We start from the raw sequence: 15,236 nt of genomic DNA, 5'->3' as shown, positions 1-15,236 counted from the left end.
TTTCGGCAACTCCGCTGGAGCCAACTACTCGCTCGCTCCGCCGCATCGGTAATTACGCTCGCTTACGAGGATGCTGACAATTCCTCGAGAGACGAAGCTCAACGATCGAGGAGAAGTTTCGACTCGAGAAAACGTGGCTCTCGCCTGTAATAAACACGAAACGGTCAACGGAATTGTCTCGCGTGCGAAAATCTCGATCGAATTTTTCTACGTGCGAGACCTCGAGAGTTACGGAATCTTATATCTTCATCGTTGATGATAATAAAATTATCTCGAACGTTGTTGAACACGTGCGATCGCAGCGGAGAAGAAAGAGCATTCGTAAGGCTCGTAAAGTTACATAATAGGCAACACATCGAGGTGAGAAATCCTGGTTTTCGAGATACAATTCGGGAAATTTCCGACCACGTGTTCGGACAAAGGGCGCACAAAGCGATGGGGAGGGAGGCGAGATCGGTGGAAAGTGGGGTGGGAGAGTGGGAAGTGGAGAGAGCGAGGGACGCATACCCTTTACCACAGGAGAAGGCACTAGAAGAGCTTTAACGACTAACTGGATGCTGCGAAACAATGCATCACGAACAATTAGTTAGTGCGGACGCAGTCGGTGATATTACAAACGGCCATAATTAATTTTAATTATACGGAACAGGTAACGAGCACTCCACTACAGGCAGCTATGATTAATTGCGCGTAGTCAGGCTGGAAGGCATAGATCGTTTCTCCGGATCCGGGGAAACGTTCCGATGTTACGCGTTTAGGTTAACCCGCGTATCTTAATAGCTCACTCGTCTTGCTGTCACCGCTCTTTTGCACCGCTTTCCATCCATTCGCTTTTATTTAATCCACGTCCATTACGAGACATACACGAACAAGAATTTTCTGCACGTTCACAACCAGCGACGAACAACCCTCCTTTCATCTTGATCACATCTGAATTATCGTTAGATTCATCCACGATACTCGACGAAATGAAAATTAATACTGGACGGTCAACGACGAATCATCACGGAACGATTCCTCGCTCGCAGAAAGAGATCTATCGCTCGATTGGCTCGAGCACTCTTCCGATTCCGAGAAACCAATCACCAATCGGACCCTCTCCAACCTCCTTCGATTTTCCACGAGGAACCGTTCCGATTCGAGTTCGCTTGAAAAAGAAAAGAAGTGAGAAAGAGAAAGAGATGGAGGCAGAGCGGTCTTTAAAAGAGAAACGGAAAGACGATCGGATCGGACACGGTTCCATCGTCTCCTCGGGTCACGTTTCCATATCTTTTCACGAAAGAGTTTTCGATTCGCGTCGAAAGAAGGAATCCGGGGCGGAATACTAGCGCGGAGTTGCGAAAGTGAAGCCCTTTTATCCGACGGGGAACGGGAACGAGGAACGCGCGCGCAAGGTGGCACGCAATATCCGGAGATTTTGGATTCGAAATCGGAGACTATTCCAGCCAGATTTCAATGGTGCGGTCCAATAATCGGAGAGGGATAGGAGGGGGAGGGGGAACGAAAAATTTAAATAAACGTTGAAAATGGACGAGCCGCATACCTCGCATTTTCCCCGTTCTCGGAAGCGGCGATACGTGTGTGGATTATTATTGCCCGCGTATATACGTATACACAGGTTAGCAACGTGCTCGCACCATTTTATACATACGAAAACGAATAATCCAGATTTGCAGCGGCGGCATGTCAATCAGCCTGGCTATTACCGTCATTATTATTTCGGTTAATTGGATCGCGATTTTCCGTTACATCCGCGCCTATATCGAGAGTTATATGGCATTATCGTCTCGAATCTGGCCGCGCCGGAGAGAAACCGTACTGTCGTTCGTTCGTCTCCGTTCTGGTCATCTCTCGTCTATTTCTTCCCTCCTCGCGCTTTTTTTCCTATTTTCTTTTTTCTTTTATTTTCGCCCGCTATAATTATACCGTCAGCGGAATCGCGAGTGTTCCATTAAAAAGAGACGGGACAAATGGGAGCGCGATTAAAGAGAGAGAGAGAGAGGGAGAGGGGGAGAAAGGAAGAGAGAGAGAAGGAAAAATGTCAGCAGACGAATCATATTCTGAACGAAGGTAAACGAAAGCGGGCGTTGAAAGCGATCGTTTCGATGATCTTTTCATTCCGCGATGAAAAAACGAAACGGCGAGAATTTACGCTTGTTAGCGGCGAATGGGGGCACGATGGAACTGGGAGCGTCATTAAACGAAACTGTAACATCGCGTGTTTACTTAGCACCTCGGTTAAGTGGCCCGTTTCTTCGCGGCTCCTTTCTTGATGGACAATTAACCGTTATGAAATGCTAATATTTTCGCGGCTACATCGCGATATCGCGTTACCTGGCGTCGGCGAGCCAGCCAAATCGATCGACGGACTCGGCGATACCTATTAAAACGTGTTGACTTTTTCATCCCCTCGAGGCTTATATTAAGTCGTTCCCCAACCACGGTGATGCTTCTTCCTTTTTTCTCTTTCTTCCTTTTATCGAACCGTCATCCTCACCCCCAACACGGCGATGCACGGCGCGTGTCACGTACTCCCTTCGATCGGTCGTATCCGGCCGAATCACCGATATCACGGTGTGTAATCACGAATCTCTTGGCGCAAACCCACTAATCCTTTAATCAGGAACGTAGTTCCGGCCGGGTTGGCACAATCGTCGGCCGTTTGGCGCCGCAACCGGGCAAACAACGTCTATACCAACGGCGTGGCTGGACTACGCATAGCATTTATTGCTACGGTAAATCAAACGGATCTCGATAATGCACGGTTGACCCCTTACCTATAAGGGGCAGGTTTGCGCCGTAAATTCCGTAACGACCGCCACCGCTAATTTTCTTACCTTCTAGCCCCTTCCTCCTCTCCCCCTCGCCACGGGGGAGGGAAATCGATACCTCGATCTTCGCCGGCTTTCCTTCCTTCCTTCCCGAAAAAGAGGAGCGTCGCGTGAATCGTGGCGTGGCGCCGTCGTTTTCGGTGTCGCGGTTTTCGAAATTGCGGGGACCGCGTGGAATGGATCGCCGTTAATTCGGTTCGGTTTACGATCGTATCGAGATTTAACCGACTGATTAAAAGGTAAAACCGCCGTTCTAACTGTTATATCGGTTTCGACCGATGAGATTTGCCAAAATTACTTCTCCGCAATTTGCGCGCGCCCGTTAAAAGTTTATCGTTATACCTGCCTTCGTTTTACCTACGCGCACGATACGAGCGTGAATTTCGAGCGGATCGACGTGTGCACAGAATTCGCTCCGTTTGCGTTTACGATTATTTCTTTCGCGGATCGCGTTTGATGAACGGGATTTTTCTTTTTACATCGTGCGTGTTATATATCGTAACACGTGGAACGTACGTTCAAGTTGCTTGAGGTAAGGGGGGCAGGAAAAAGAGCGGGAGTTACTAGATGAACTTTAGATGGAATTTAAAATTAATGAATTATTAATCCAAGCAAGTTGAACTCGCGCGAAAACTTTCCAAGATATAACCCTTACAATCTTCATTTTGAGTGGAAAGTGCTTCCGTCTATAACTCACCCTACGACTATATATATACGACCTAAGCGCGAGTTTCTAACGCGTCGCTCTCGTTAAATCTCTGCCAATGAAATCGAGTCGATTTTTTTCTTCTTCTTCTTCTTCTTCTTCTTCGAAACGAAACTCGTGACTCGTGGAATGTGTCTTTAGATCTTTGGCTCGTCTTTCGGAACGCAGTGTGTTTGCATTAATATTGATTTGTCTCGATTAAACTCGGGCTGTTTTTACTCCGGCTCCCCTTGTTACAGAGCGTGCGATAAGAAAACGGCACATTTGATCGGTGGCACGCAAGCGAGCAAACAACCGAGAAACACTGTATTTCGCAGCTATTGTCTATCGAACCGACAACGGGGGGAGGGGAGAGGTACGTATGCTTGTTAGTACGTCCCTACAACGCTTTTTCTCTTCCTCCCCCCCCCTCTCTCTCTTTCAAATATTTACTTTCCGTGCTGTTTTAACTTTCTACAGTAGTTTCCTGTCCTGTTGCTTTATCACGTTCAAAGACTCCTTGTTCAGGCACGAAAGCACACATGTGGCGTTTGCGAGAATTCGAGACGGTCTTTTCGCTTCTTCTCTTTATCTTTATCCCCTCTTCCCTCGTTTCCACTTGTCCGCTGCCTTCTTCTTCTTTTTTAGCAATATTCGCGATTTTCGTTCATTCCATATCTCACGTTTTTTCTTTCATCGATCGTATACACTATATAAATATGCAGCGTGTTTTACAGGAACGTTGATTAATAACGCTTCTTCAACAGAGATAGTTGGTGGTGGAGAGGGGGATTAAATGATTTAAAGTTTCAAAGCAGAAATTGAACGAAGGGAGTATAATATATTTTCCGTCACGAAGGTATCAATTATTAATCTAAAATTGAAGAATGATCGCGGCTTCCGAAATCGGAGTTAAAGTGCGGACAATGCGTATTCGTTACACTTTCATGAAAAACGTTCTTCTTTTTTTCGTGGCGTGGCGCGTTTCTCGTTTGAAAAAAACAATTTCGCGTGTATATTACGCAGATTGATACATGTTGAACGAGGCGCATAAATTTCCAAACAACTTCGTTCGAAGTTTTTCATTTTTGCATACAGTACAAAATTTCGTACTCACTTCTCTATACACTCCTGGAAATATTCATGCGGATGTATCGCGCTCCTGCGCGTTACAAGCGTTACTCGAAACGCTTTTTAAATAATGCATGCATTAGAATCAGCCGGATATATTCCTCTCCTTAGCTCGGGCCCGGGGAGAGGGAAATGCGCGTCTGACAATGGACGATCCGTCTTTTTTACCTCCACCCTGTTCCGACTCCCCGACCGTCGATCGCGTTATTTCCTCCTGTTCAACTTTCCATGCATGCATTATTTCCCCTATTCGGATCGAAGCTTAAAACCTTCGCGAAAAGATGCAAAAACCTCGCCGGTTATTCCATCTCTCCTTTCTCTCCTCAACTTTCCTTCAACGCCCCGCAAGATGTTCCTACCACGTAGCAACTCGAATTCCTCGAGTTTTCAAAGTTGGAATATCTGAATTCAAATTTTCCAAATTTTAAATTCAAAATACCGAGGAGGGCGGGCAAAATGGAGGGGGAAAAATGGTGGCGAAGGTTATACGTGTACACGCTTCGAAATACCCGATAGAAGGAGAAAAATCAAATTCCAATTCGAATTTCCCTATTTACTTATATATACATACACACACACACTCAATGTGAATCGTCGATAAATTCTCTCTTCTCTCTTCTCGCATAGAGGATAGGCGAAGAGGAACGAAACAAATTGCACGTATCGATCAGATATCTCTGGTGTACAAGCGCAGCTCTGGCGTAAAGCGATAATTTGGGATTGAAATTAGTAATGGTTAAGGGCTACAAACGGTAGTTAGGCGAACTAGAGGGAGTCTGGCGGACGAGCCAGTCGTGACATTAATCGCGTCTGTAAATTTCAGGAGAGCAAGGCCGACATAGGTTCGCGCAACGAGGTGGGCGCCGCGACGAGGATGAAAACAGGTCGCCGACACGAGAAGCCGCGCGAGGCTGGCCTGTTCCTATCCTGACCGGCCATCGGCGAGCATCGAACCCTGAAAATCGGGAATTGGAAACGGTGCAACGAGAGCCAACCGATTAAGGCCTTCCCCCTGGCTTCGCCCCATTTCTTCCGGCGAGCTTCCCGCGGTGAACCTTGGATAAAGACACTCGTTCCTCCTCTCTTCAACCCTCTACCTCCGCGGAGATCGTTTTTTTAATCCCGTTCGACGCCAATGGGATAACTCGCTCGAGGATAATGGAAATTCGGGCGAGACCGATTTCGAAATGGTTCCCTCGAACGAAACGCGTCGGTGTTTGCGCGCGAGAATGAAAATGGAGCAGGAACGAGAAACGATTATCTTCTCGATACGACAAAGTAAAAAAAGTATATATATAAATTATTAAAAGTATAATCACTATAACGTTACGAATGAATCGGTCGACGAAACGTACACCCTTCGCCTCCCTTCTATTCCCTCTGTTCACTCGTATTATTTAGAGGCGAGCGCAACGAATTCTTCGTACAACGGATCCGCGCAACGTTTCGATCGGCGCGAAACGTTGCGACACGTGTTGGCTGGCGGCAATTATGGGCAGGGCAGGTTGTAGCAGATACCTATCGGGTGTCCAAATATTGTTGCCACCAGCAAACACGTGCCGTACGTATTCGGGAGCGTGCGATATTAATCAGATATCGCAGGGGCGCCACGCTGCCGGAATATTGCCGGGCCACGGTGTATCTAATAACGGATGCCTTCTGAAGATCGGGCCGTTCGTCGGCTGGTGTTGGACATTGTCCGCAGATTTATGGGGCGCGTGATAACGGATAATTGGGACGCGCGGTGGATCGAAACGATCGATTTCGAGATCGAAAGCTCGAGATTCGCCCTTCTTTCGAGAGCGTATGGTTTCGCGATTTTGAAAGGGTTTAGGTTAGACGAGAAATCGGGCCGAGGTGCGAAACGATCTCGGTAAATGGAAAGCGTCGACATTCGCTTTATCACGGCAAACCTGCAACCTCTGAAACCCTATTATTCGCGGGGCCAATTGTCGCGGTTGGCGGATTCCTTGTTTCCCGCCTCGTTCCTCGTCACCCAACCTCGACCATTTTTCCACGGGAGATCTCGCGATTAATCGAGCGGCGTCCGCGCGCTGAATCCGCCTCCCTCTTCTTTCTTTCTCTCCTCCTCCTCTCCCCTTTTTTTCAAATCTCGAAAACGAGAGACACTCTTATCCACCCTCTTCCCTCTCCCTCTTACGTTTTATTGCTCGGTCTATTCATAAAATTGCGTTGAAACGCTTAAATGGAGCTTTTGTTTCGCCCAGACCGACCCGCCCCTCCATCTCCCCCCTCCATTCGTCGACCGCTCGAGTGGCGAAATTTTTTTTTCCCTCGGCCACGGGTGGCACGAATTTAAAACCGAGTTAACCGTGAAATCGTGGTGTAACGTATATAATCCCGAGCGTTGGATTTTCCAAGAATAAACAACGCGGGTGTTAACCAGGGGGATACGCGCATGGTAAAAAATAATAATAGGAAAAAGGGGAAAAGAAAAACAAGGAAAATTCGAGAATTCAGCGGTGAAAACGGAATGACGGACCGCGCGCGAAACGCAAACATGTCTGTCTCGTTTAATCGCGTTCCCCCCTCAAAAGAATTCAAAATTAACAGCCAGTTATTTATCGATCGAGTTTCAATATTTGAGGATATTAGGCGATACGAGTCGGAGAATCGGCTCGATACGTTCCATATATCGTTTCTCATTTTCGATTAATCGCATCGTTATCGAGAACACGGACGGACAATTTATTCGTATTAATTCGTAATTTCTTGTCATATACCGCGCTCTATTTTCCCCCATTTAAATTAAACGTCATCGAACAATGATTCGTTAACCGTCAAAGGACCGTCTTTTTTCCCATTAACCTCGGCTGATCGGCGCTGTTTCTTCTCGGCCATTCAATCGGCCAACGGCCATTATATCCAGCGTGACGGGAAAAAGCTGGACATAACGCGGGACCAAAAATTCGTTTAAACGTATATATATGTACACGTTATATACGAGGATTCGTGGCCTGTTGAAAAGAAGAGAAAAAAGGGTTTAATTCGTTATTCACACGAGGCGTAAATTTCACGGTGGTCATAAAAGGAAATCTGGGAGCGCGGCGAAATAAATAAATGGCGAGCCGACGAGGATTTCCATCGGAGGTCTCATTGTCTCGCTTGTTCGCTTCTTTTTTCTCTTCGCCTTCGTAATAGTTTGCGCCCTCGATGCCACTTTTTACGATGCTCGCCTGATTCGTACCTGATCTTTTCCATATCGTTTCCTTTTTTCCCTCCTTCGTCACGTAGCGGTAACGCGAAGAAGAAACGAAGAGGGGCAAGAAAAAGAAAAAGCACGAGAGATAGAGGAGGAGGAGGAAAGAGAGAGAGCGCAGTAGCTGTGGAGAGCGCCGTTGGCAACGAGAGAGAAGGAGAGAGACGGTCGGTGAAAACCGGTAAGAGCGATTAATCGAGTCGGTTGCAGGAGCAGAAGCGGGAGCAGAGCCGGTCGTGCAGGTTGCTCGACCACCGAGCTCCTACCGAGCTTACCGACCATGTTGCTGCTGTTTCTGCTGCCGCTAGCGCGCCTCTGCCACCGTCTAAGCCTGTTGGACGTCGATAATTGATACTCCTCGATGATCGACCGATCGAAAAATCCTCCTCGGATTACCGGGCTAAGGCCATCGAGGCCGAGCAATTAATACGCGTGTCGTTCCAGAGAATTTATGCCCGCGCGGAAACGTGTTCGTACATTGGCGGCCCATCTCGACCGCAAACATCGACCGTTACGAGCGCAAAGATATCGGTGTTAATTAAACGTATTTATTAAGGGGGGAGGGAGAAGTATCTGATCGATAACGAGGTGGTTGAGCAAGAGCGCGCGTGAGAGGCAAGGCATCGCGTTTCGCGATATTAACGAGCAATAACCGTTTTATTTATAGAGACGTTACCGTTTTCGAGAGTTCACTACTACCACCTCCACGCGATGATTCCTTCGAGGACCTGGTCCTTAATAAACGAATAAACAACTGCGTTGAATAGCCTTCGATAGAAGTTTTCGTTCCTCGAACGAAACGCACGGCCTTCCCTTCATTATTCCTCGTCAATCTTTCCCGGGTACCATACGAATCCGGTCGTACAGGTTTCGCATCCTGTTTGCGAACCCGTCGAGGAGAAATCCGTCTCTACGCGAAACCAGATGCGATCCTCCCGTTCTCGAGATGGCGAACGAGTGGCGAACGATCGCCACCATGGAGGAGATTGTCCATATTAACTAGCAAATAAGACGACGAGCGAGTTAGCAGAAATTTAATTACGCGTTACATTCTCGCGTTATAGGAAACGAACCATCTTCTCGATACTCGATTACTCGAGAAGTAATATCCCGTTCGTCGAACGTTTCCCGAACGTTCTAGTGGAACGTAGTAGGAAATCATCTTAGCTTGCAGCCTCTCCTCGATCCTATCCCACTATCCCTCTCTCTGATCCGCGCTTAGAGACATCAAGGAGCATCCGGTCGCGGCTCGATCCCGGTGCCGAGCGATTAACGCGTCTCTCAAGCCCCTGACACGGCCGTTTCCAACACATCTCTCGATATATCCTCCCTATCGATCTCCGGCCGGACGCATTAGCCGGGCGCAACGTGTGCGACAAATGTTTCGGAACTAATTTAAACTTGTCCGCTCCTTTCGAGGACTTTGCCGCCGCGCATCGCGCCGGATACGGTGCGAATCCGTCGATTAAAGGCGGAGACACGTACATGACACCGGCTGCGCATCCGACCGGATGAACCAGAAACTGCTCCACCAGTCACCCGACTCCGGACCAGATCCCGCGGCCACGTCGATGCATCGATGCGCGGCGACCGTCTCCCCTCCTCCGACAGCTCGTGGTTCCAACTTCGGCTCGACAACTTACTCCTACGCTTTCCCGTCGCTTCTCCCTCCACCACGACCACCGCTGCACCTGTTTACCAATCTGTATCCGCGAATTGAGAGTAACTCGAGCGTGAGGACCGAGGGACTGGAGCATTTGCTTCGAACCCCATTGTTCGCGTTCGAAACTAGTGTCGCGGGCACAACAGAGGAGGTTACGACGGTTCCTCCGCCATCCAAGATGTTTGCATCTTTAAGCGCGGCTGATTGCGATTGCTTGGCTTGGAAGTCGAGACCGACCAGCGATCGACCAACGCCGCGTCGACCTTTCCAATATCGACTTCCCTTTAAAACCTCCCCACCCGCTTCTGTCGTGCATTCGACGGTATTCCAACCTTCGATACTTGTGCCGTGCAAGATTTGTTTGCCGCGGGTAAATCGGGAATGCGCTGAGACGCGGAGAAAATATTTGTTCGAACGGGAGTTTCGAGTTTGATAGAAAGTCACGAGCCAAGGGGATACCAAGATGTGTGTGTGTGTATATAGGTCATTCTTTAGATGTATATCCAGTCACGAAAGAGAAGGGGGGAAAAGAAAAGGGAGACGTTTGAAGGAACTTATTTAACGGTCTTTCTCCAACGATTCTATCTATCCTCGCAGAATCCTCGCCATCTTCGTGAAACAAAATCAAGTCTAACGAGGAGGAAGAACGGGGAAAACAACGTGCAATTTACGCTCGATTCGCGGTATTTCTACCGGGAATTCGAAACACCGAAAACTCGGCGATTCTTCCCCCGTTTGAAACGAAACGCTTCTAAATTAATTAATCCCGGCGGAATTAAAGGGAGTTAAATGGTGGAAACTTGGACCTCCGATCGACTCAGCGGCCACTGCGCGCAAGGACGTTGGCTTGGAACAATGGCCAACTGAGGGGAGTTTAAAGAGAGGCGGATGTGTGTTGTGTGCGCCCGCGTGGTTAGTATACTGTGGATATGACGTTGCAACGATATTGTGTATAATAATGCACAGGAGGAACGACCCTCGAAACCCGGGAAGGGTGTCCCTTAGGCCGAGCTTATCGTCCAAAGCCCCCAGGTTTCGAACGGATATCTCGACGAAACGCGTAAGAGTGCGCGATGGAATTTTTAAGAACGGGGTTGAACGGCCTATGATTCCAGCTGGCTTCCAAGCGAACGCGCTACATATTTTTTTCTCGCACAATACAGCCGACGTAGAAGAAACTTGGCGATAAGGCTTCCCGGGTAATCAGATCTACCTTTTCCTGCGAAAACTAATCTGTAACTGGCGGAAAAAATGGAAAAGTAAAAACTTACCTTGTAACGAACGAGAAGAATCTACTAGCTACACGATAAAATAAAGCATTCCCGTCCCGAAATTCTAAAGGTAAGTAGCCCGATAGAGTTAGAGAAGTTGGCTTAAACAATCGCCTCTCGCCTGCCACCAATCTTATCGTTTCGAGCCGGCGTGATTGTTGCGAGAGTCGGGTAGTGGCTCTGTATAACATCGATACGTGTAGAGCGGGCGGTGTATCGTAGAATCGGTTGTCGGGCTAATCCGCGTCGCGCGAAACGCGCAACGGCGTGCAAATAGAAGGTAAAGAAGAGCGTATGGCGCATCCGGTGGGGGGAGGGGAGGGGGAGATGGCAAAGCTCCGGCCGATACGCGTGTACCGTACGGCTAGCGATGTTTTATCGCGGCGGAACGTGGAAATTTTTCACTGGATAAACCTCGAAACGCTGCAGCTTTTTGCAGCCTCGCTTTTTGCGGCATTAGACACGGACGAGAGGAGGAGAAAAAGCGTGGCGCGAATTCGAGCGTCCACGACACGAAACGGGAAACGAAACGTGTACGGTGGCGTGTTCGCTCGTTAAATCGCGACCGAGCCAGCGGCGATGGTGTTGGTGGTGGTGGTGGTTGCCGTGTATTATGATATTACGGTGTATCGGCGCGATGGTCGGCCGAGATGACACAGATTCGCGGCCGCGCATCGGTCACGGAGAAATTGCTAAATCCGCCGCCCGGCACGAGCGACGCCGCGCAAAATAGCCTGCGGCTGCGAATCGATTAGATCGGCCGTTCCGCGTTCCGCCAAAGGAATTCTTTGTGGGAGTGCACCGGTGGTTAATTGGCAGGTAATCGAATAAACGGCAGCTCCATCCTTGCTCGGCGTAACCGGCCAATTTCCACGTACCTGAAAACACGGTTTGAAAAAAAGAAGGAAAATCTCCCGGGGGGCCGTTTCAATTTTACGGATTCATCGATTTCGAAAGATCCAAGAAAAACTTTGGTGAATCACCGTTAATTCCATCCTTTTTCCCCGGTCGACCCGAGTCCCCGCGTCCACCGCATGTCTGGTCCGCGTCCATCGAAGCCAACGTGTTCCCTCCAGCGGAATACAGCGAGGCGGGCGGTCGAACGTGGACGAGCGCGAATGTCGGCGAGGCTGGGCGCGCACATTTTTCGGAACTCGTTAAAAAGGCAATTTAACTTGCCGCTCGCGGCCCATTAATACGATCGCGTTATCGACTAACCGCGACTTTCCAACTTCTGCTCTCGAGAGCGCATCGTTACATCCCAAATAATGCCCGAAGGGAGTCCGTTCGAATTTTTCCCTCGACACTTCGTCCATCCTTCTGTCTCTTTCCCCTCCATTTCTTTTTTCTTCTTTTTTTCTCTCCCCTCCCCTGCCGATCGATTTACCCTATGTACGCGTGTACAAACGTCAAAACGCAATCGGGTTAAAATGTTTCGCGAACAACGAACAAACGAAGATGGACGAAGCTGTTCCGAAGCGAGAAACGAGTTGCGGCATGAATTCGCGATTCGATTTCCACGCACTCGCCATAAAATATTCCCTCTCAGCCTTCTTTTCCCTCCCCTCCTCCTCTCTCTCGCAATTCCATAGCAGAAAAAAAAGAAGGAAGAGAAAAAGGAGGAGAGGAAGGAAAAAAGATCAATAGGCCGCAGGAAATTGAATTTGGTCCGTGCAAACTGACCCATCGTGTATCGCAGCTGCGTGCCGCCTCTGGCGAACGCCGCCGCCGCCGCCGCTGCGGGAAAAAACGGAAAACGAGGAGCGCGAAGGAAATGGCGCTGTCGATCGGACGCGTCCGAGCCTCCATCGAGGCTCTCGTTCGATTTTGTATCTAGCTCGCCCTGAAAAAAATATGTTCTACCCCTCTGCAGCCGGTTGTCCGTTGCCGGCCGTTCGATCCATCTATTCCTCCAACACGCGTGCAATCGATGCGATGGACGAAAAGAGGCACCATATCTTTCTCTCTCCTTTCTTTCCATCCTTCGTTCGCGCACGTTGATCGATTGCATCGACGCTCCACACCGTCGAAACCTTTCGAAATCCGCGGTTAATTCCGAACGGGCGATCCGTCGAGGGGGTGGATAGTTGCGCGGCCCCCCCTTATCCCTCGAACGAGACTCAGACCTCGAGGATTTATCACCGTGAAATTTCGACTCAGGCGAGATCGTATCGAGACGGGAAAATTTAAATTAGTAAGTTGGGGGTTAAAGGCCGGAGACAGGATACCTTCCTTCGTGTACATCGTCAGGAGGGGAGCGAGACAAGGGATCGTTTTCTTATCCCGGTTGTTTGCAAATACAGGAGTTTCAATTTGTTCGCGCACATAAGCATTTTCCAATATCGTTGTTCCTTCCTACGTGCAACAAAGGGGAAAGCAATTTCGCGAATGCCTGCGGAGATACCGCCTCTCCTTAAGGACACCGTGTAATTTAAACGCAACAAACACGTCGGAAAAGTGGAGCACTCCGTGCAGTTTCCATCCCTTTTGCACGGACAAGTTGAGGGGGGGAGGAAAAAATGAATTCTCCGAGTCCGAACCGAAGCGAAGCGACTTGGATTAAAACCGGTACCGAGCCGGTACAAAGAAGAGAGAGGGAAAAAAAGACGGGGGGAAGGAGACAGAGGAGAGATAAGGGGATAAAAGATGACTTTAACGAAGTCTATCTGGTATCGTCGTTCCGATGGCGTTATTGTGTGCAAATTTCTTCACTTACCCTCCTCGTCGCTGCCGATCATGGCGTAACGCTCGTATCCCGTGAGATTTCTAACGGCGCCAAGCCCGAAGTCGTCCTTTGTCCATTGAATAGGTCCCTTCTGATCGAGGACCCGGCAAGGAAGCGTCACCCGGCTGCCAATCACCGCCGTCTGATCCATCGGCTCGATCGCGAATCTCTGATAAACTACTTCCGTGGTCGTGATCGGCCTCACCGTCGAGGCGAGCGGTGACACGTTCGTCATGTTCGTCGCTGACGCCGTTGTCCTCGTCCCCAGTGTCAGTAGCAACGACAACCAGATTATAGACGGCGTTGATCTTGCCACGCCTCTCGTCCTCGCGCTGAAACAACGGAAAATGGGGTTAGAACTCGCTGTTGTTGCGGAGAGGATAGTCTAATCGATGGTTACGCGATACCGCGGGAAGAAGAGGAAGAAAAAATGAAGTAATTCGATTCGAGCGATATCTACGCCACACCGTTATTACAATTCAACGCTCGTCATCGCTTAACGCTTGATCGATCGCTCGAAAACGCGGCCAATTGCGACTTTGGTCTTCGACAGGGGGGGGAAAGGGAATAGTAGGCAAACGAGGAAGTAAAAACGGTCGATAATCGAATTATACATCGAACGCATTTACATCGGCGCGACGATATTCCAAAGAGGTGGTTATCGTTAAAAACGTAAAGGCGTCGTTACTCAAGTCCCCCCCGTCTTCTCCTCGTCTTCCTTTCTCGCTAGCCGCCCAGTTCGCCAGCCGAAGCTTGTTTAACGACCTTGCAGACGACCGCCTTCGCCCCGTTTACCTTCGAGCCGTCCTTGTTTATCTTTATGGTCCCATCGGATTCGAAAACGAGAGCGGAGACCAAGAAGTCGTCGTCGTAAATGAGACGATAAAACTATAGCCCCGTGCAGCAATTTATTATTGCGTTCCTAGACGTTCCTCTCTCCGTGTAGACGGCAGCGCACGTGATGCCACCATTACGACGAGGGGAGAAAGAGAGGAGGGGCCCATTTACCATCGCGTTCACCCTCCCCCCTTTTTAGTTCGTTTACGACGGTAATACCGTTTTGCGACGAAAAAAATACACTCCGCTGCTGGCAATTATTGCGCCACTCGTTCGACGACGACGACGACGACGACAAAGGGCGACGATCTCGTCGGGGAAAAGGAAGGGGAGGAGGGTGAGCGCGGGGAACGCTAAACGATCGAGAAACACTTTAATAAAACTCGATCAACTCGCTCTCCTGGTATCGTTGCAGTTGCCGCGACAATTACATTCGTGACCCGGAGGGGAGAGCGTGATCGATATTGAAATATTCTTCGTCGCCGATTGGCGAAAGTCGAAGCTCTTCCAAACCAAATATATATATATGTAAATATTCGAGGTCATCGTTTCGATACTGGCGGTGTCTGGCAACGTACGCGTTCAATTCCTCCACCGCGTTGCAATCTACGCGAGGCAATTTCCCCCTCTCCTTCTCCAACACGTCCCCTTCTCCTCCTCCCTTGATCGAGAGACGTTCCACGCGCGGTCACGTCATCGGCCGGCCGTTCGGCCTAATCGTTCCATCGACCTCTCAATTAACTTTCATTCGTCCGATTCTTACGCTTGGATCGGACCATCGTCGCATCGTCTGCATCGCCGTCTTTCCGAGACTTTACGCAAGATTTCTTCTCCCCGTCGTCTCCTCCTCTTGAATATTTCTCGAAATTTACC

The 15,236-nt window shown here is 49.2% G+C and overlaps 1 protein-coding gene across 6 annotated transcripts in view; it reads right to left on the bottom strand.

The window, feature by feature from the left end:
* Positions 1-15,236, bottom strand: part of LOC108002811 (irregular chiasm C-roughest protein) — a 279,347-nt gene that overhangs the window by 33,127 nt on the left and 230,984 nt on the right. For all 6 annotated transcript variants that reach the window (XM_062071240.1, XM_062071241.1, XM_062071242.1 and 3 more), the window contains one exon: positions 13,518-13,858. In XM_062071240.1, the coding sequence (XP_061927224.1) occupies positions 13,518-13,858 (341 nt within the window). The remainder of the gene's footprint in view (positions 1-13,517; positions 13,859-15,236) is intronic.

Source organism: Apis cerana, linkage group LG2 (assembly GCF_029169275.1).
Source record: "Apis cerana isolate GH-2021 linkage group LG2, AcerK_1.0, whole genome shotgun sequence".
Lineage (NCBI taxonomy): Eukaryota > Metazoa > Arthropoda > Insecta > Hymenoptera > Apidae > Apis > Apis cerana.
Note: the sequence above shows the minus strand (reverse complement) of the source record. Positions and strands in the feature narration are given on the sequence as shown.